The 19,962-nt window shown below is 44.9% G+C and overlaps 1 protein-coding gene across 1 annotated transcript in view; it reads right to left on the bottom strand.

Annotated features, from left to right (window-relative positions):
* tspan1 (tetraspanin 1) overlaps window positions 1-19,659 on the bottom strand; it is a 33,043-nt gene extending 13,384 nt beyond the window's left edge. Inside the window, exons 1-5 of the mRNA XM_077585128.1 lie at window positions 19,555-19,659; window positions 18,401-18,468; window positions 14,192-14,398; window positions 8,737-8,811; window positions 7,620-7,718 (exon numbers count right to left, since the gene is read on the bottom strand). Of these exons, the coding sequence (XP_077441254.1) occupies window positions 7,620-7,718; window positions 8,737-8,811; window positions 14,192-14,398; window positions 18,401-18,457 (438 nt within the window). The 5' untranslated portion in view covers window positions 18,458-18,468; window positions 19,555-19,659. The remainder of the gene's footprint in view (window positions 1-7,619; window positions 7,719-8,736; window positions 8,812-14,191; window positions 14,399-18,400; window positions 18,469-19,554) is intronic.
* Window positions 19,660-19,962: the final 303 nt, after the last annotated feature.

Here is a 19,962-nt window from a genome sequence, read left to right as displayed (position 1 = left end):
ATTTGTTTAAAATGGAGCTCCCAGATGGTGTACTAGCCTTTTAACTAAGTAAGTAAAAGACAAACAGCGCTTACAGCTTGCCCACGTGTTTCCTTTGCCATTATGAAATCAGCTTTGAAAATAAATTTTGGTGAGGAAATCCAACAGCCCACAATCCCAAACAGCAACGCAAGGTACAAATCCCATTGATAGCATGGCAGGAGAATGAGATGTGTTTGTGTTTGTCAGAGTACATTTCACTGGGCAGAGGATTGTCCACACAAAGAGAAAGTGTCAAACTGACAAATGATGTGGGACAAAAAGAGGGATATGAAGAGTGCAATATCACTCTGTTTTCAGATAAACTTTTGTCACATGCTGAAATCTTCATGGTGAAAGCTCTAGGTTCAGTTGATTGGACCAACCTGCACAAGAACAATGAGTTGGGTGAAATGGCTTGAAGATTTCGCAAATGGACTGCCAAAAAGTGAGTTGCACAAAAAAGTGATTGAAATAAGTGCAAGGCCATTTAGATTTGGTTTCCATAAGAAAAATGAGTCTACCAGGACAGATAGGGTTAGACCAGGTGCAAATTAGAAATTGAGGCTGTCCTGGAGAACATATCAATGCTTTTAAAGCAAGGCCGCACTGAAGAAAACAAGTGTTGTGTTGGATGTTGCACATGACAAGGTAGCAATGTTTAAAGAGACAGTTAAACTTGTGTTAGCATCATAAAGCACTATTGTGTCAACTTAAGGGACACTGGTCAGGATAAAAACAAAGCAAATGGGACACAGACAAAAGGCGAAGTGGGATTTTCAAAGATAGAGATAACATGAGTGTCAATTGTAGAAGATGCAAAAACGTTTTGAGCTGAGCCATCCTACCTCAAAGCATACTTGAGTCCGGACACTGGCAAATGTTTGCAATCCAATTGATTTCATTAATCAAACAAAATTTCAACATGTACTGGACTGTTGATCTAAACCAGGGGTGCTCACGTTTGGTCCTCGAGAGCCCCTGTCCAGCCTGTTTTCCGTGTTTCCCTCCTGCAGCACAGCTGAATCTAATGATCAGCTAATCAGCAAGCTTTGCAAAAGCCTGATAACGATCCTGATCATGAATCAGGTGTGTTAGTGGAGAGAAACATGGAAAACAGGCTGGATATGGTCTCTCGAGGACCAAACTTGAGCACCCCTGATCTAAACCTTGTGCATATGTCTTCTTTACACAAGTAACATTATAGGAAGCTCAGGATGACATCAATAACAAAATAACATTTGGTGTAAACTCAATGGCAGCACAGCTGAGGTGCTGTAAAACTAGACACACTAAATAATAGGTGTCAAACTCCGGTCCTCAAGGGCCGAAGTCCTGCAGGTTTTGGATGTTTCCCTTCTCCAACACGGCTGATATATGACCAGCTCATCAGCAAGCTCTGCACAAGCCTGATAACGATCCTGCTGATTGGAATCAGCTTGTGTTGGAAGGGAAACCTCCCTGCAGGACTGCGGCCCTCGAGGACCGAAGTTTGACACCTATACACTAAATGGAGTTGACTCACGAAATCACTTCATCCTGTGACGTCAGTGAATACTATCTATAGGGAAGCGGGTGGCTCTGTTTGGCATGACAATGTCTTCTCCATGTGCCAATCGCTGCTGCCACAGACAGGTTTAATTCCACTGATAGTGCCAAGTTTACACCAGCTTCCAGGAGACATTAATTGTGTCACTCAAATGGCATGTGGCAATTAGTGCTGGTGTTAGTGAATTAGTTTACTGTTTGACTGTTTATCAATGAGGATCATTTGCATAGAGGTGGGCAATTTCTGCACCGAATATATGCATATTACCTTATTTAAATACTGTACGCACAAAAAACACCGGCGCACCGGGGCGCAATAGTAAGGATAGTAATGAATTTCCACATCTGCGCATGCTTTATGCATTACACGCTCCTGGATTGCTCCATGTGTACCGGTTATCGCCGCACAAAAGCTACACAAACCTTCAGTGGATTTGACCCTTTGTGGTTATTGAATTAACGCTCTTTTGGGACACAAAATGACAATTGTAAAGATACATTGACCTTAGCAAACAATAGGCATTTGAGTACAGTAGATTCAGCCTTGTTAATGTGTTTTATTAATTTGTCACAATGGTTGCAAGGCACCTGAAGGCCAAAAGTCATGGCGTTCATCATCTGTTATTTTTAGAGGCTAAATTGTTGAGTCTCTTTGTAACGGATGAAAGGCTGGTGTTGTCAAGGATTGGTAGCGCCCCCTCTTCTGCTTAGAGGTGGTATCTATTGGACTTTGCCTTCTTAAAGTAGATGGCCTCTCTCAGGCATCTTTCAATCATCTGTATTCTCTGTAAATAAAATGTACATTATGTCCTGAAAAGAGTGCCTTTCCTCTTTCATGGTGCAGGTAGACAGTTGAGTCTTGACTTCAAGAGTTAGCCCATCTGGGCCGCCGGGGTGCCCCGTGGTTCCCTCTCCCCTCCCCCTTCCTCCCCCTTGCTGCCTCTCCCTCCTCGCCTCTCCCCGCCCGTCCTCCGCCTTCCTGTCCCTTCTCCCTCGTCACCCTTCCTCCTCCTCTCCCCCTCTCTCTGCGGCCCTGCCGCTGCTTCCTGTCCTTCTTGTCGTCTCCTTCCCCCGTCCCTTCCCCCTCCCCTGCCCCCCCCCCCCCCCCCCTGGCCCGGGGGCTCCATCAGTGGCCCGGGTCTCGGCGCTCCGGGGGCCGGGAGGGTCGGTGGCTTGGTGTTGTGCCCGGGGGGCGAGCCCTATCGCCCCGCTGGGCTGGTCCCATATGCCCCCCGGGGTTCGGTGGGGATTTGGTGGGCGGGTGCGCCTCCTGCCCCTGCCCGGTTGGGGGGGGGGGGGCCCCGCTGGTCGCTCCTCTTAACTCACTGCACTAATTTTGCACAATACACTTTTATAGACATATATGGCACATAACACACTTGGGGGTGGGGGTGGGGGGGTAAACACCGTCTTCGCCCTACAACTCCCCTCCAATTTTAATGCACCACACAACTGTGTGTGTGTGTGGGGGGGGGGGGGTCATTCGGTTGGGGCAGACCGCAGTATAGAGCAGTGCTGCGGTCCCCTGTCCGTGTCCCCAAAGCGCCCCCCCCCCCCTATTTATTTTTTTATTGCACCACATACACTCACTGACATGCCTGGGAGGCGGGTGGATCGGAGCGTGGGGATATCATTTCCCTCTGCTCCGGTTCACCTGCTCTCAATTTTAATGCACCACACACACACACTTGTATATACACTGGGTGGGGTCACATTCAAGGTTTAGGGGTAGAGTTCGCCAGTCGGCGAGCTGGCGAACTCAGTAACGGTTAGCTTTCACTAAGAACGCTGGAGTGACGACCGGGGCCTTTCCCCGCTGGGCCTGGGGTTCGGGGGTGCCGCCCGTCCCCCGGTGCCCCCATCTCCCCTTCTGCCCGGGGTGTTCCGTCCCTCCACATGGCGGGGGGTGGGGTGGGCGCGTGTGCCCTCTCCGCTCCGCTGTCCGGCCCCTCTTCGGCGCCGATGCCTGGGTGCGGGGGATCCCCGGGATCTGGGGGTCGGGGCTGCCGGTTGGTGGGGTCGGGGGGGAGCAGCTTGGTTGGGGGGGGGGGTTCTGGTGCTGGGGTGGATGGGGGGCGGGGGTCGTGGGGGGAGCGGGGGCTGTGGACTGGTGGGGTGCCTGGCGGGCCTGCAGTGCCCCGTCCTCCTGCGTTGGGTTGGGGGCGCTCCTGCCCGGGGGTCATCCTTTGGGGCTGCCGCGGCCTGGGGCGCCCTCAGGTGTTGTGCTTGCTCTGTCCTGGCGGGGGTCGACGGCTCCCCTCTTTGGTGGAGATTTTCATGTATGCCAGATCCACCACACCAGCATCTATCGAAACTCAGACACAATCTTGCTCAGGTCATTGTATCGGTGGAGGCTGGTGTCTGTGGATCTCACTCTGCTTCGTCTGTCCTTCCTTCCTTTCCTCAGTCTCTCCTTTGGTCTCTTGAGGTCTCCCTGATTTGTTGAAATTTAGATGTCTGGGGTTGGTGAAGGTTTGTGGCCTGGTGGGTGGTGTCTGGTCGGTGCTGGATTTCACTTTCCTTTCTTTGGTCCTTTCTCGGGTTTCCTGACGGCCTCACGACTCTGGCTGGAAGTGTTCGGTTTAGGGGAACGGTATGGGATTTTTAATTTTTTTTTATAGGTTTTAGGTGAACTAATGAATACACACACACTCGCACGCACGCATGCACACACGCACATACACATATTCACCCACATACAAAAAAATATATATATAAAAAAAAATATATATATAAAAAAATATATATATATAAAAAATATATATATATATATAAAAAAATATATATATATATAAAAAAACAAGGAGAGCAATGATGATGACATGACAAATCGGTAAAATTACCGAATGAACAATACTGAGCTCTCCAGAACAAAGAGGAACAAAAAAAATAAAAAATAAAAAAAATAGAATGACTGAACACATTTTGAAAAGTGAGTTGACTGTTGATCAATTGCGTCACTTCAATGGATCTCGACCGGCATAGATACATGTAAAATAAAAACAAATGGTTCAAAACTCATCACGTTATCATGTCTGTATAGTTGTTTGTGATCATCCATTTTCCATCCATCCATTTTCCGAACCGCTTATTCCTCACAAGGTTCGCGGTGGTGCTGGAGCCTATCCCAGCTGTTTTCAGGCAGTAGGTGGGGTACACCCTGAACTGATTGCCAGCCAATCGCAGGGCGCACATTGACGGAAAAAAAAATTCACGCTCACAAACACACCCAGGGACAATCTAGACTCTTCAATTAACCTACTATGCATGTTTTGGGGAATGTGGGAGGAATCCAGAGTACCCAGAGAAAACCTTCATAGGCACGGGGAAGAACATCCCCTCAGGATGTTTTTTGTTACCTTTTTTTGACTATGATTTCCTGTTATCTCATACCTTTGTCAACTTCCAGGTACAGTGGTTTGTATAAAATATAAAATAAATATATTTTATTGAAATTTTATGTAAAAGTTAAAACACAAAGTCGCACACAATCTTGAAGTGAAACAAAGTGTCTATCTTATTTCAAACTTGTTTTATAACTAAAAAACGTCAAAGTAGGGTGTGCAAAGATATTCAGCCCCACCACCTGAACTAATACTTTGTCGAACCCCCTTTGGCTGCAATTACAGCTTCAGGTCTCAGTTTTGCACATCCGGAGGCTGAAATGTTTGCTCATTCCTTCTTGCAAAACATCTCCAGATCAGCTAGGTTAGAAGGAGAGCGTTTTGTGAACTGCAAACTTAATCTTTAATCAGTATTATGAAGACTAAAGACCACACCAGGCTGGTCCAGGTCAATGTTTTGGAGAGATTTAAAGCAAGAGAATTTTACAAAACGATTTCAAAAGCTTTGGATATCAAAGAGTACTGTTCAATCAATCATCCATAAGTGGATGGTGTACCAAACGACCACAAATCTACCAAGACAAGGTGACCATTCTGACCATTTATGCTTTTGCTGTACCTTCACATTTGCAATTACACAATTTCGCCAGAAGCTTTTCCCAAAGGGGGTATTTTTTGGCCCCTGTGACCAAACGGCCCCAAGTTGGGGGTGGTCCCTATCAACTTGTGATGGCCCAAGGTATGAGCAACAGGAAATAATATTTAAAAAAAGGTAACAAAAAACATCCTGAGGAGTGGACCTGGCTCCCGGCCTATCAGCTGATTCCTCGGGGATGTTGATGAGGTTCTCAGCAAGGAGCCACCAAAAGTTGGCAAGATTTTCGCAGCATTTATGAGTTCACAAACTCTGGAGAATCCATCTTGTACCAAGCCTGCTGAGTCCGGATCTGTGTTTGTACCAATCACAAAGCAACATTGCGTTTGGGGGCGGTATATGCAGCTGTGAAGAAAGTGCTTAAGCCGTGGGAAACAACAAACAAACCTATCATGGTGACACTGCCGAATGCATGGATGCTGCAATTAATTGTGATCTTGCAGAATTACTCACAGTTTCCTTTTTGAAGAAGAACAGCAAGAGGTGCATTTTTTATCTGGTGAAGATGTTCGCGCTTTTGCTTTGATGACAACATTCACATCCGTTGCCGTGATTTCACGAGCAAATTACAGTGGAGCAGTCCCAGACTGATATTGTGGAGAACTCCGTTGAGTGAATTACAATATCAATCTGGCTATTGCCATTTAAGAAAAAAGGATCCCTGATGCTGAAATCTTCTTTCTTCACCAATTTTTATGATATAATGTCGGCAGCATGCAGTACAAACACATTACAGCCATTGGGCAGTCAGTCAGAATAAATGAGCACCTTCGGCAACTCAGCAGGAGTCAGCCAATCGTCCAGTGATGGCTGTCACCAGCCACCCAAGAGCAGCTGAAATTACACAAAATTTGCAAACCCCTTCACGGGGTGCTGGAATACTACAGCCTCTAGGCAGGGTTCACCAATTCTGGTCCTCGAGGTCTGGAGTCTTGCAGGTTTTAGATGTTTCCGCCCACTAGCACACCAGATTCATATAATCAGCTCATTAGAGTGCCTGATAACGATCCTTATCTTTAGTATCAGGTGTGTTGGTAGGCGGAAACATCTACAGTGATGTCAAAGTCCTGCATGTTTTAGAGGTTTCCCACATTCAACACAGCTGATTCATATTTAAGATCATCAGCAAGCTCTGCAGGAGCCTGATAATTATCCTGATCATTGAATCAGGTATGTTGGAGTAGAGAAACCTCGAAAACATGCAGGACTCAGGCCCTCGAGGACCGGATCTTGAAACATGTGATCTAAAACCTGCAGAACTTCAGACCTCGAATATTGGAATTGGTGAACCCTGCTCTAGAGTGCACAAGAGGAAAGGCTCCTCGGTCTTTTCGAGAAAGTGGTCCAATCTAGGTATAAAGAGAGCCCAGAGTTCAGGTTGCTCCACCTAGAGCGCTCCACCTAGAGCGCTCCACCCAGAGCGCGTGTATTTCATGAAAATGCTTAAGTCACACGCTTAAGACAATGGGAGGATCTGCACGGCCAAAATAGTGTGTAGCAGTGTCCCTTTTCTAACTGAAGCACACGGGAGAATATGCCCCTTAACAGTTTTCTTCAGATTACACAGAATATTGAGACAAGTTCCGACACAGGAACTTCTGGAAAGGTTCCAACCATAATGGCAACCTTCCATTCATGTGGACTAAATGGCAGATTGACTTGTTTGAGTTATGCCCACAATTTGCACCTAACAGACTCCTATAGTGTGAGACTGATCCAAAAATAGGATTCTTTGGCCGTATATCTATGTGGCATGTGTGGAGCAAAAAAAGTTACGAATACTGTATGGTGGTCCTACTTGAACTTTCTCTCTCTGTTTCTGTATTTCTGGTGTGTCGGCATGCCCATTAGGTTTTTGGTCAGTTTCGTTGCAAAACTTATCTACCGCATTCATATAGCACATTCAGATTTTTTTTCCTGGTGCAAAGGAAAAGTAAACACTTCTCATTGGAATGTTGCTGCTGAATTAAATATTTACTGTCTCTAAATATGCATAAATATGAACAGGATTACTTTGTAACAACTTTGATTTACATAGAAGACGGAAAATTCACCTCTGTCATGGTGGTGTTCCAGAGCTTAGTGACCACAGCATTACTACCATAGTCTTCCTGTAAAGCAGGGGTAGCCCACGCTTTGAGGATCCCCTTTGCCTGTAGAAAACAGGTGGAAATTGGTAATTGTCTCATGCAGTAAGTGTGTCAAATCTTATTTCACTTTAGTGCATGGTCCCTTTCAGTATCTACCCCCCAGACGTTTTTATCACACTTTTGTTTGTTCCTGCTTTTATAGTACACTTATGCCTCTTAATAGCCTGATCTGAAAAAAGAGTTACCAGTAATATTTAGTTGAAAATCCTTTCCTTGCAATTACTGCCTATGATCCATTGATCATTGACATATTAAAAAAAGTTTGCATTCAACTTTTGTGTGTTTTTAGGATTTTTCTATAGCTTCTTTAATTTGATGTTTTTTTGGGGGGGTTCAGTAGTGTTGTAGTTCTTGAGATTTTGGTCACAGTTTTGTCTCGAGACCACATTTTAAGGGTTTTCTAATCTTGTCAGTGTCGCTCAAAAACATAACACTTTCCCCCTTGATTGTACTGAATATAGTACTCACATTTTAATGAATTAGTTTATTTAATTAATGATGTTTATAACATCCGTTCTGATCTGTATTAGATTACCCTACTTGCACCTGGAGACTGTGATTTAGCTCCATCACTTTCCCACTTAGAACCTTACTCCTCACCAACCCCATTTTATATAGCACATTTTGAATCTTTGTAATTACTATATGAGGCACTAAATTGAAATGGAGCATGCACTTGTGTAGTGGGCACATATGTAAATAGCCTGATTTGCATATAAAATGCTTTAGCTTCTATATTCCAAGGTAATTAATTGCTCAAAGTGAAAGACGACACATGCAGCCCCAAGCAATCCTGGAATCATTAAGCAGTCGATTATAGTGAGGCAGACATAAAGCTTGTAATTCAGCCATGATGGAGAATTTACATGGGGATCAAATCCAGAATGTGGCATGAGGATGTGAGAGGGCAAAAAAGTAAGACACAAAGGAAATAGATGGAGGAGGTGTGAAGGTAAAAGAGAAGGAGCCAAGTGAGGAAGGAAGGAGTGAGTGAGTGAAAATGGTGACATGTAGAACTTACAAATGAAAAATAAGCCAGCGCCACAACTGCAGATGCCACTTCAGCAATGAAAATGATGAGAATGATGGAGAAGAACTGTAAAAAGAAGAAAAGGCACTGGTCACTGTCACGATTAGACGCGATTGTTTCATCTGTGTACTCCAAGAGTTGTTCTGTGACTTTTGGTATTCTGCTGCAAAGACATGGCCGTGTGAATTTTTTTGTCATTGCTACCAGTGGATTGCCAAGTAAGGTAAAGGTAAATTCCACTGATTGTCACACCCAACTAAGTGGGGGCGAAATTCGTTCTCCGCATTTGACCCATCCCCTGAGGGAGCGGTGAGCAGCAATGATTGCGCTCGGGAATCACATGGTGATCTAACCCCCCAATTCCAACCCTTTATACTGAGTGTCAAGCAGGGAGGCAATGGGTCCCATTTTTATAGTCTTTGGTATGACACGGCCGGGGATTGAACCCACAACCTCCCAGTCTCAGGGCGGACACTCTACCACAAGGCCACTGAGTTGGTAAAAAATGGTAAATGGTAAAAAAATTAACAAGAAATGAAGTGTTACATGTCCAGGCCCTCGAACCCCTCCCAAATCTACAGACTCTTGATCTGACCTTTTTATAGATTTATCTCAGCACCCACTGTATCACATTGGACATGGAAAGTCCTTAAAGGGTAACGCAACAGGAAATGAGACTCTTGCTCCACCCCTCACTAAAATTTAAAAGAGGGTGTTGCCTGCAGGATCGTTGTGTTGCGAATGGGGAAAGGGTTGGGCGTGATCTGGCTGTGATTGACAGCAGCAACTCGCTAAGAACGGGCGTTTAAAGAGGCATGTACGAGACTGAGCCAGTGGGTGGTGGGGGCAACGACGTCATGCAGCACAAGTGACGTACTTTTATAACTTCTTGTATAATGAGAGGACAAACAACCAAATTGTGTTTATCTCAGTGTTTAACCTTAAGATGGCACCAAACACACGTTTTTTTTTGCCCCAAATTCAAGCTTCCAACAAATATGCACTAAAATGTCAAAAATAATGACCAGGACATATAGACAGCATTTGTAGACACCAGTTCATACAGTTTATTGGCAAAAAAAAGAAGTTGATTTTGTGTTGAGTTACTGCATTTGTGTTCTACTCACACTGGTGACCATTCTTGAATGTAAAATAATGACATTCAACCCAAAAACTTTTTGGAAAAACTTATGGCTACTACATTGGAAATCAAACAACTGGCTACTAGTTTTGAAATCAAACAACTGTAGTTTCAAAATATTTTAATTTTAATTTACAGTAAGTCTTTGATTTACATGCCTCATCCGTAGTACCTTCTTTTTCATTTATTTCCAACAGTAATCACGCCATTTTAAAGTTATATAAAGTTCTGTCGTTACCTCAAGCAACTGACATCCATCGAGTAGGTTGGCACATCTCTGTGTTTAAGTTTCTATTAGCTCCGCTTTGCCGTCCGTCAGCAATGAATGTCCGTGCAGAAACAAGAAATATTGGTTACCGGCTCTTCCTGGTCGCGCAAATATGTTGTTGTTTTTTAAAATTACTGTACTGTAAGTATTTTGATGTAAATATCGACTTTAACAATAAAATCCCACTCAAGTTGAATTTCGGGTTACATCGCCAGTGTAAGAACAGAATGTGTCTGTACCTCGAGGACTCCCTTTACCAATTCTAATGTTACAGGGACAGTAACTTGAAAAATAAACTTTTTTGAGCTTTTAGCCATGTCAAAATGCTAATTCTTCACCAAAAACATCACCAAAGTGCTGTTTTCCTCCATCCGCCCCTCTATGTCATTCTGCTGTCCAAGAACCAGTCTCTCCCAACCCGAGAAAACAAGCGGGTACTCGCTCTATGACGTCATCAGGTGCGGAACCACCCCCACACTTCCTATGCGGACTAAACACATGCCCACTTTCTCTGAGACCTCCATGCTCGCAGGCTAATGATAAAAGTAGGGCAATGATGATGACATTTCAAATGATCAATACTGAGATCTCCCAGAAAAAAAAAAAAAGATAAAAGTAGACTTTAGCAGTAAACATTCTGTCCAAATAAATTCAAAGCAAACAATTATTCTTACGTCTTAAATTCACAGAAAGGTTCCGTGGTGGTAGACACTTGTCTACATGGAAAATGTCTGTGCTGTTAAACCTAACTGAATGAATGGTATTGTGGGTAGCACGCTCACCCTGTAAGCAGAAGGTCTCACATTCGCGTCCCACTCAGATTGTTCTTTCTTCTCTCCTCTCCTCCTCCTCCACTATGATTTCTTGGTTCAAATGTTTATTGAAGAATTGAACATCCATTAAATTTCCACATTTAAAGAAGACGTGGTTGTACTCAACGCTCACGTGGGTAATGACAGTGAGACCTGGAGGGGCGTGATTGGGAGGAATGCCCCCCCCCCCCCCCCCATCAAAACCCGAGCGGTGTTTTGTTATTGGACTTCTGTGCTCGCCACGGACTGACCATAACGAACACCATGTTCAAGCACAAGAGTGTCCATATGTGCACTTGGCACCAGGACACCCTAGGCCGCAGTTCGATGATCGACTTTGTAGTCGTGTCATCGGATTTGCGGCCGTATGTGCTGGACACTTGGGTTAAGAGAGGGGCGGAGCTGTCAACTGATCACCACCTGCTGGTGTGTTGGCTCCGATGGCGGGGTAAGATGCCGGTCCGACCAGGCAGGCCCAAACATATTGTGAGGGTCTGCTGGGAACGTCTGGCAGAATCCCCTGTCAGAAAGAGTTTCAACGGCCATCTCCGGCAGAGCTTCTCCATTGTCCCGGGGGAGGCGGGGGACATTGAGTCAGAGTGGACCATGTTCCGCGCTTCCATTGTTGAGGCGGCCGATCGGAGCTGTGGCCGTAAGGTGGTTGGTGCCTGTCGTAGCGGCAACCCTCGAACCCGCTGGTGGACACCAGCGGTAAGGGTTGCCGTAAAGCTGAAGAAGGAGTCCTATTGGGCCTTTTTGGCCTGTGGGACTCCGGAGGCTGCTGACGGGTACCGGCTGGCCAAGCGGAATGCGGCTTCGGCGGTCGCTGAGTCAAAAACTCGGACATAGGAGGAGTTCGGTGAGGCCATGGAAAACGACTTCCGGACGGCTTCGAGGAAATTCTGGTCCACCATCCGGTGTCTCGGGAGAGGAAAGCAGTGCGCCGTTAACACTGTGTATAGTGGAGATGGGGTGCTGTTGACCTCGACTCGGGACGTCGTGAATCGGTGGGGAGAGTACTTCGAAGACCTCCTCAATTCCACCGACACGCCTTCCTTTGAGGAAGCAGGGTCTGGGGACTCTGAAGTGGGCTCCCCTATCTCTGGGGTCGAAGTCGCCGAGGTGGTTGGAAAGCTTCTCGGTGGCAGGGCCTCGGGGGTGGATGAGATCCGCCCGGAGTTCCTAAAGGCTCTGGATGTTGTGGGGCTGTCGTGGTTGACACGTCTCTGCAGCATCGCGTGGACATCGGGGACAGTGCCTCTGGATTGGCAGACCGGGATGGTGGTTCCCCTTTTAAAGAAGGGGGACTGGAGGGTGTGTTCCAACTTTAGAGGGATCACACTCCTCAGCCTCCCAGGTAAGGTCTATTCAGGGGTGCTGGAGAGAAGGGTCCGTCGGGAGGTCGAAACTCGGATTCAGGAGGAGCAGTGTGGTTTTCGTCTCGGCCGTGGAACAGTGGACCAGCTCTATACCCTCAGCAGGGTCCTCAAGGGTTCGTGGGAGTTCGCCCAACCAGTCGACATGTGCTTTGTGGACTTGGAGAAGGCGTTTGACCGTGTCCCTCGGGGAGTCCTGTGGGAGGTGCTTCGGGAGTATGGGGTTCCGAGCCCCCTGATACGGGCTATTCGGTCCCTGTACGACCGATGTCAGAGTTTGGTCCACATTGCCGGCAGTAAGTCGAATTTGTTTCCTGTGAGGTTTGGACTCCGCCAAGGTTGCCCTTTGTCACCGATTCTGTTCATAACTTTTATGGACAGAATTTCTAGGCGTAGCCGAGGCGTTGAGGGGGTCCGGTTTGGTGGCCTCAACATTGCATCTCTGCTTTTTGCAGATGATGTGGTGCTGTTGGCTTCTTCAAGCCGTGATCTCCAGCTCTCACTGGAGCGGTTTGCAGCCGAGTGTGAAGCGGTTGGGATGAGGATCAGCACCTCCAAATCCAAGACCATGGTCCTCAGTCGGAAAAGGGTGGAGTGCCCTCTCCGGGTCAGGGATGAGATCCTGCCCCAAGTGGAGGAGTTCAAGTATCTTGGGGTCTTGTTCACGAGTGAGGGTAGGTTAGAGCGGGAGATCGACAGGCGGATCGGTACAGCGTCTGCAGTGATGCGGACGCTGTATCGGTCCGTTGTAGTGAAGAAGGAGCTGAGCCGAAAGGCAAAGCTCTCGATTTACCGGTCGATCTACGTTCCTGCCCTCACCTATGACCGAAAGAACAAGATCTGGATCCGGATACAAGCGGCCAAAATGAGTTTCCTCCGCAGGGTAGCCGGGCTCTCCTTTAGAGATAGGATGAGAAGCTCGGTCATCCGGGAGGGACTCCTCCACGTTGAGAAGAACCAGTTGAGGTGGCTCGGGCATCTGGCTCGGATGCCTCCTGGACGCCTCCTTGGGGAGGTGTTCCGGGCATGTCCTACCGGCAGGAGGCCCCAGGGATGACCCAGGACACGCTGGAGAGACTATGTCTCTCGGCTGTCCTGTGAACGCCTCGGGGTCCCGTCGGAGGAGCTGGCTGAAGTGGCTGGGGAGAGGGAAGTCTGGGCTTCCCTGCTAAAGCTGCTGCCCCTGCGACCCGACCCCGGATAAGCGGAAAAAGACGGATGGACGGTGGTTGTACTGCAAGAGCTGGCCGGTCTTGAGTGGCCATTTGGAGTGCTCGAACGCAGAGCTCAAGAGTTTTGTGGGCGGTGCGCGCTGCAGCCGGTTTAGTACGAGAGGGGCGTGGCAACCACACGGGGAGAGGCGGGGTTTTACTGAACCGAGAGTTTTACTTCCGTGTTAGAAAAATAGCCAGCAAAATACATAATATTTCGTATAAAATTACATCGCCATGGTGTCAAAGGTAAGATTTAATCATTATATGCCTACAGTTAACTGTGGAAGGGCTTAAAATACCGCTCCATTAAGTAAACTTTATCTATAAAATGTATATATGTTTTTTTTAGATCCCAATTTTGGTGTTTTTGTTGTTACGTTCTATCTACGTTGTATTCTCTTGTTAAAATGGTAGGGGCAATTAATCACATTGTTAGACATGTGTGAATAGATACAACTGGCGGATTTATGAGCCATTACTTTACTTTGGTGACTCATCTCCAGTTAAGAAGAATCATGGCTTATCAGTTATTTTTTTAAACAAACAAACAAACACAAAACAACAACCCACAAACATACATGTACATTAAGGGAGGTACATTTTTGTGTGATATTGACAATCAGGTGTTTACTTACTGTGAGCAGAAGACATTTGTTCTCTTTATGAGCTCCACAGCCGCCCAAGAGTCCCAGCAACATCAATAAGGCCCCGATGGCAATGCAGAAATATCCCACATTGACATGCTGCATGTCCTGGCTGGAGAACGGTCCCAGGATCTGAAGATAGGAGGTCTCATCTACACTTGCCCAGATTCCCATGGCCAATAGGGTCAGGCCCCCCAACTGCAGGAAAATATGTTGTAAATTAAAGCAAAAATATTTGAGCATTGAGTACATGTGCACATCACTGCCATTGGCTGGAATCCTTGCATCTCCCAAACCAAAGAAACCAAAAACCATGTTTGTTGAGCACTGGACATTGCATCATCAAAAGGGAAACTTATTTTCAACACTTCAGAGTAGTCAACATTTGGATAGAATTGTGAAAAAATATTAAATCACAATATTTCAAAAGAGAAGGTTTCCACCTGACAGTTATTTATTAAATTGGGTCTTTTATTTGTTCTTTCTTTCTAAGTACTAACTGGAACTTGACCATGTTTCACCTGAGTAAAATATTCACGATTGTTCCGATGGGTAACCCTCCTAGTAGATCACAATGACCTCTTTGGGCACTATGGAATCTCTGTATCCTCCCCTCTGTTCAAAAGCATGCCTCAGGCTTTTCGTTATGTCAGGCCCAGCAGCAGCCTGGCCTCTTTTTACCTAACCAAATGAAATCTCTGCCCTATCCAAGACGGCCTTAATTGCCCACTCCAAACACATACTGTATAATGGCAGAAATTCTTTTTCCGGCCTTCCTGTGCTAGTAAATAAGGGCAATCTTATTCAATATCTAATTTTACAGCTCCTTGAAGAAAAGCATTATATTTTTCCATTTTAAGATTGAACCCTTTACTGAGATCAGTCGCAAAGTTTATTCAATTACTGAGAACAACTGATAAACAGTTGGTGTAATACAAAATCTCATTTATGTTTGAATACATGTGAAATTGGCTGTTTGTCTATACAGTATGTAATCTGCAGCAAGTCAAATGTCAGATGGGTTAGGTCCACATCTCTCCAAACCTTTGTGTGGCGTTTGAATTTTCTCCCTGTGTTTGCATGGTTTTGAATATTGCAAATTGCCCATAAGTGTGAATGTGATTTTACAATTGAATGGCAAACGATCCAAGGTGTATTTGCCTCTAGTCAAGTGGGATGGACTACAGTTTTACCCGACTGGGAATAAGCAGTATAGAAAACGAAGGGATGTACTGAGAAACAGGTAACAGCAATTCTTCAATTGTCACCTGTTACCAATTACGTTCACTGAAGCAACCCCCTTCGCTCCCGGCTGTTTTACTGAATTTTGACTGATTTTGCAAGGCCTACAGAATATTGTGTTCTATTGCTATAAAAACATGGAACCTACCCAAAAAAAGATTAGAGTCTTCTTTCACCAGGAAAACAAAAGTATTTTTGTATGTTTCCGTTTTGCAGCAATTAGTATCAGAATATAGGCTACTAAACTAAGTTTCATCATTATTCACACGCACCATATCTAGGCCCGGTTGTTCAAAATTCGGTTATGTCTTTAACCACTGGTTAAGTAGATTTAACCGACCGTTAGTGTTAACGGCACTGTTATCTTGTTGTTCAAAACTCTGTTGACTTTAACCGACTGTTAACTTGCTGTTAGAGTTAACACACGTAGGGACAGCTGCCAACTCTTTAACAGTGTGGTTAACTCTGTGTTCGTGGCTAATGCTGCCTTCATGATGCCCGTTGAGCGCAAGAAAAAGAGAGTCTATCGAGGGCTTGACTTGACATTGGTGATTATTCTGAATTATTAAGAGTTACGCGCACGCTACCACTGAGCAGTAATGCAATGCCAAGTCTCATGCTGAGTCAAAAGAGAAAGAAAGAAAGAAAAATGGACAGAGAGGGGGCTTGCCGAACATTTAGTGGGAGGTGATTCCAAAGAGAGGTTACCTGTAATGTTTCTTGTTTGATTTCAAGACAAATAAAAGCAATTCTATCAAAAATATTATACAAAAAAATACAAATCAAACAAAAACATGCAATATTCTATGCTACAAAAATATTGGCAAAAATACAAAAATATTACACAAAATATTAACTTAAAATACACACAGTAGAAAAATAAATATTATTATGAATTAAAAAATAATAAATTATTTCGCCGACCCGTAAGTAAACAAAAAGAAAAATTGTGGAATATACCTGTGGTAACCAGTGCCCTAAACGGCGCGATTAACTTTACCGGTGCTGTTAACTAACAGCGTGACTAACCATGTTTTAAACAACGCATAATTAACGGTCGGTTAGTTAACGGTGGGTTAACAGTCTAACCGGCGGTTAGGGGTTAAACAGTGGTTAAAATAACCGACAACTGAACAACCGGGCCCTGGTGTCCTTCTTGTGGTAAGCTGCAAATCATGGATTGCTTGCTTTGAGACAGAGGAAGATATTGCATTTCTCACACTTCCTTCTGCTCTGACCATTTAAACAGTATAGACATTGATCTCTGACATCACTGTGGACTGGCAAATGTCCCATGTTGTCATAAAAAGGACCCCCTGCAGTGGACGAGTGACTGCGTTCAGACATTATATCCCCACTCTCACTTTTGCATTAGATTGAATAGTGGGACAAACATGTCAGTGACTCGATGCTTCATCCATCCATTATCTAATGTTTATCCGGGGTCGGGTCGCGGGGGCAGCAGACTTCCCTCTCCCCAGCCACTTCAACCAGCTCCACTGTCGTTATCCCAAGGCGTTCCCAGGCCAGCCAAGAGACATTGTCTCTCCAGAGTGTCCTGGGTCGTCCCTGGGTCCTCCTGCCGGTGGGACATGCCCAGAACACTTCTCCAGGGATGTGTCCAGGAGGGATCCAAACCAGATGCCCGAGCCACCTCAACTGGTTCCTCTCAATGCGGAAGAGCAGTGGCTTGACTCTGAATCCCTCCTGGATGACCGAGCTTCTCACCCTATCTCTAAGGGAGAACCCTGTGGAGGAAACTCATCGCTTGTATCCGGGATCTTGTTCTTTCGGTTACGACCCACAATCTGTGACCATAGGTGAGGGTAGGAACGTAGATCGACCGCTAAATCGAGAGCTTCGACTCGATACTTCATCCACAGGAAAGGTGACTTTTTGATATTCAACATGGTCCATCAACTTGTCTTTGTCTACAGCAATCAGTAAAGTTCAGTGACTAATTTACCAATGCCATTGTTACGTTGCAATCATACGTCAATGATTCGAGTCATTAGAGTCACTGAACAAAGGATATATGAATACTAGAGCTGCGTTGTGTCTGAAATTCACCTATTGTTCTGAGTCCACCATACAGAAAACGTTTGCAGAGGCAGACAACATGTGTGTCCTATTGTTGCATCCCAACTCCTGAAACGGCCATAGTGTCCGTTTGGCACAGCTTGTTTTTGAAAAATTATTGCATCCCTTTATCTTTGTATTTTTCTTCAAAAAGCTACTTGGTTATGTTCAATAGACATTCATTAACTACAATATGACAAAAAACATACCAACCTTTGAAAAACTAACCAGAAATATGTTGTAATTGAGGGGTGGTTTTTGGAAAATTTGCATCTTGCTGGGAGCCCTACTTCAAATGCACAATCCCCCTAAAAAAAAAGTCTTCAACTGTTCTTTTTGTGCATAACATATGTACAACAAATATAAGAGAAGGTTTAATGAGTTGAAGTGGGGGGTGTGGACCGGTGGGGTGCTAACTATTTTCTTAACCGCTTGTCCTCAAAAGGATCGCGGGAGGCGCTGTAGCCTATCCAATTGCCCCCCGCGACCCTTGTGAGTACAAGCGGTTAAGAAAATGGATGGATGGATGGATATAATAAATTCAATGATATTAAAAATTGGTATAATTGTTTTTCGCCGTTTTGGTTTTCGGCCAAGCATTTTTCATTTTCGGTTTCGGCCAACCATTTTCATTTCGGTGCATCCTTAATATATGAATACACATACACACACACACACACACACGCACACACACACACACACACACACACACACACACACACACACACATATATATAAACAGGAAATAGGCGGGTATTTCAGCAAAAAATAGAAATTATATTCCCCAAAATTAGCAAGCAGGTGAATTTGCAAATTAAACATATAGAGGGGGAACACTGTCCTTCCAAGGAACAATGAAAACAGACTTACTGTACTCACCAAGATAAGTAAGCTGAAGAGGACCATCATCACTTTGGCAAATGTAAAACTGGCCATATTATCTCTAACTAGAAAAAAGAAGAATAATTACAACATTAGGTTTGCTGAGACTCTAGTTAACATGAATAGATGTTCACACAGGCACACACAGGGTTAGCTTAGCTCAGTTGGAAGAGCTGGTGAACAGTGACGGTGTAAAGTCACGTTGATTACCTTGATGCTGAATGCAACTTACAAGTGAAGTTAAATTAGAGGCACAACACACACGCCCACACACACCCACAGTGCATCCCTCCCAGTCTTCTCAAACCATATGTTAATAAACACAGCCTGCATCCATTTGAATTATTTAGAATAAAGTAATTGACAACCAACTGAGGAAAAACCTTGCAAAGGAAAGGGCACGTAACAGTGCTATTTACTGTTTGAAATATAAAAACGTACCTTTCACTGCTAAAATGTATTTTATAGCCAAAGCAGAATAGCTTTCAAGTTGATGCAATGAGCATGAAAATTGCAAAAATGTATGACATGTACAATATGTCCTGAGGCAAGGTGCTGATGTTTCTGTGTTTTTCTTCTAAATTAGCAAGTTTACAGCTTAGGAGTGGTGAAAGTGGATGCAGGTAACAGGTAGCTTCACGTTTAGTTGATGATGCTCAAGTTACAGCTGTGACCCCTGCAGGAATTGATTTACAGCAAGAGATAACCTGTGCAGAGATTTGTCCAATCCGTTTTATTTTCATTTCACCGACAGCAGGACATTGGTGTATTGACAGTATTTTAAACTCAATTTCCAACAGTACCGTTCATTTGAGTGTGGTACTCTTTTTTTGTTTGCATTGTCCAATTACAGTCCTAGTCTTCAAACACACTTTCATTAGACTATCAGTTGAGGCAATAGGTTAGTGTACGGTGGAGCCCCCTTTTTGTCTTACAATTGAATAGGGATGAGCAAGTAAAGCACTATCTGAATCTTTCTGCATGGCGTCGCCTAATGGCACGGGACAGTAATTAATTATCTCTTAACTGGTCCTTAATTTTATGCAGCCGCAGCGCTTGGTTCGTGTTGCGTCAGTCTCTCACACTGGCTGCCTAAGGCCCCGTCCACACAAAAGCCAGTTTCAATGAATGTATCCTCACAAGTTTCTTACCATTTAGGCTGTTCGTGTGGCGCGGTTTCGGAGCTCGAAACCGATCACTTTTGAAGCCGGGCTCCAGAGTGGAAAGATTTCAAAACGCGCCCCATACGCGTCCATCTGGACACCATATGCAGGATATACATACTAATGGTCGCAGCTCGATGACGACGCATTGTCGCACATTGATGACGTATGCACCAATTCTTGCGTGACTGCGTGCAAACCGTCAGTCTGTCAACACAATGGCTGATAGTCGTGTTGTAGTCGTTTTGCGCAACCTCCTTAGCTTGCTTATGCTTTTGCAGCAAAACATTTTGCTTCTTTATTCCCACGTTCAACAAGCGGTGTTGTACTTGAATCACCCGCTATTGTCACTTCTCCTGTGTTCGTCTTTTTGCATGTTGTTTTGATACATGCAAA

This window comes from Vanacampus margaritifer, chromosome 13 (genome assembly GCF_051991255.1).
Source record: "Vanacampus margaritifer isolate UIUO_Vmar chromosome 13, RoL_Vmar_1.0, whole genome shotgun sequence".
In the NCBI taxonomy this organism is placed as follows: Eukaryota; Metazoa; Chordata; class Actinopteri; order Syngnathiformes; family Syngnathidae; genus Vanacampus; species Vanacampus margaritifer.
This window is presented reverse-complemented; position numbering and strand designations above follow the sequence as displayed.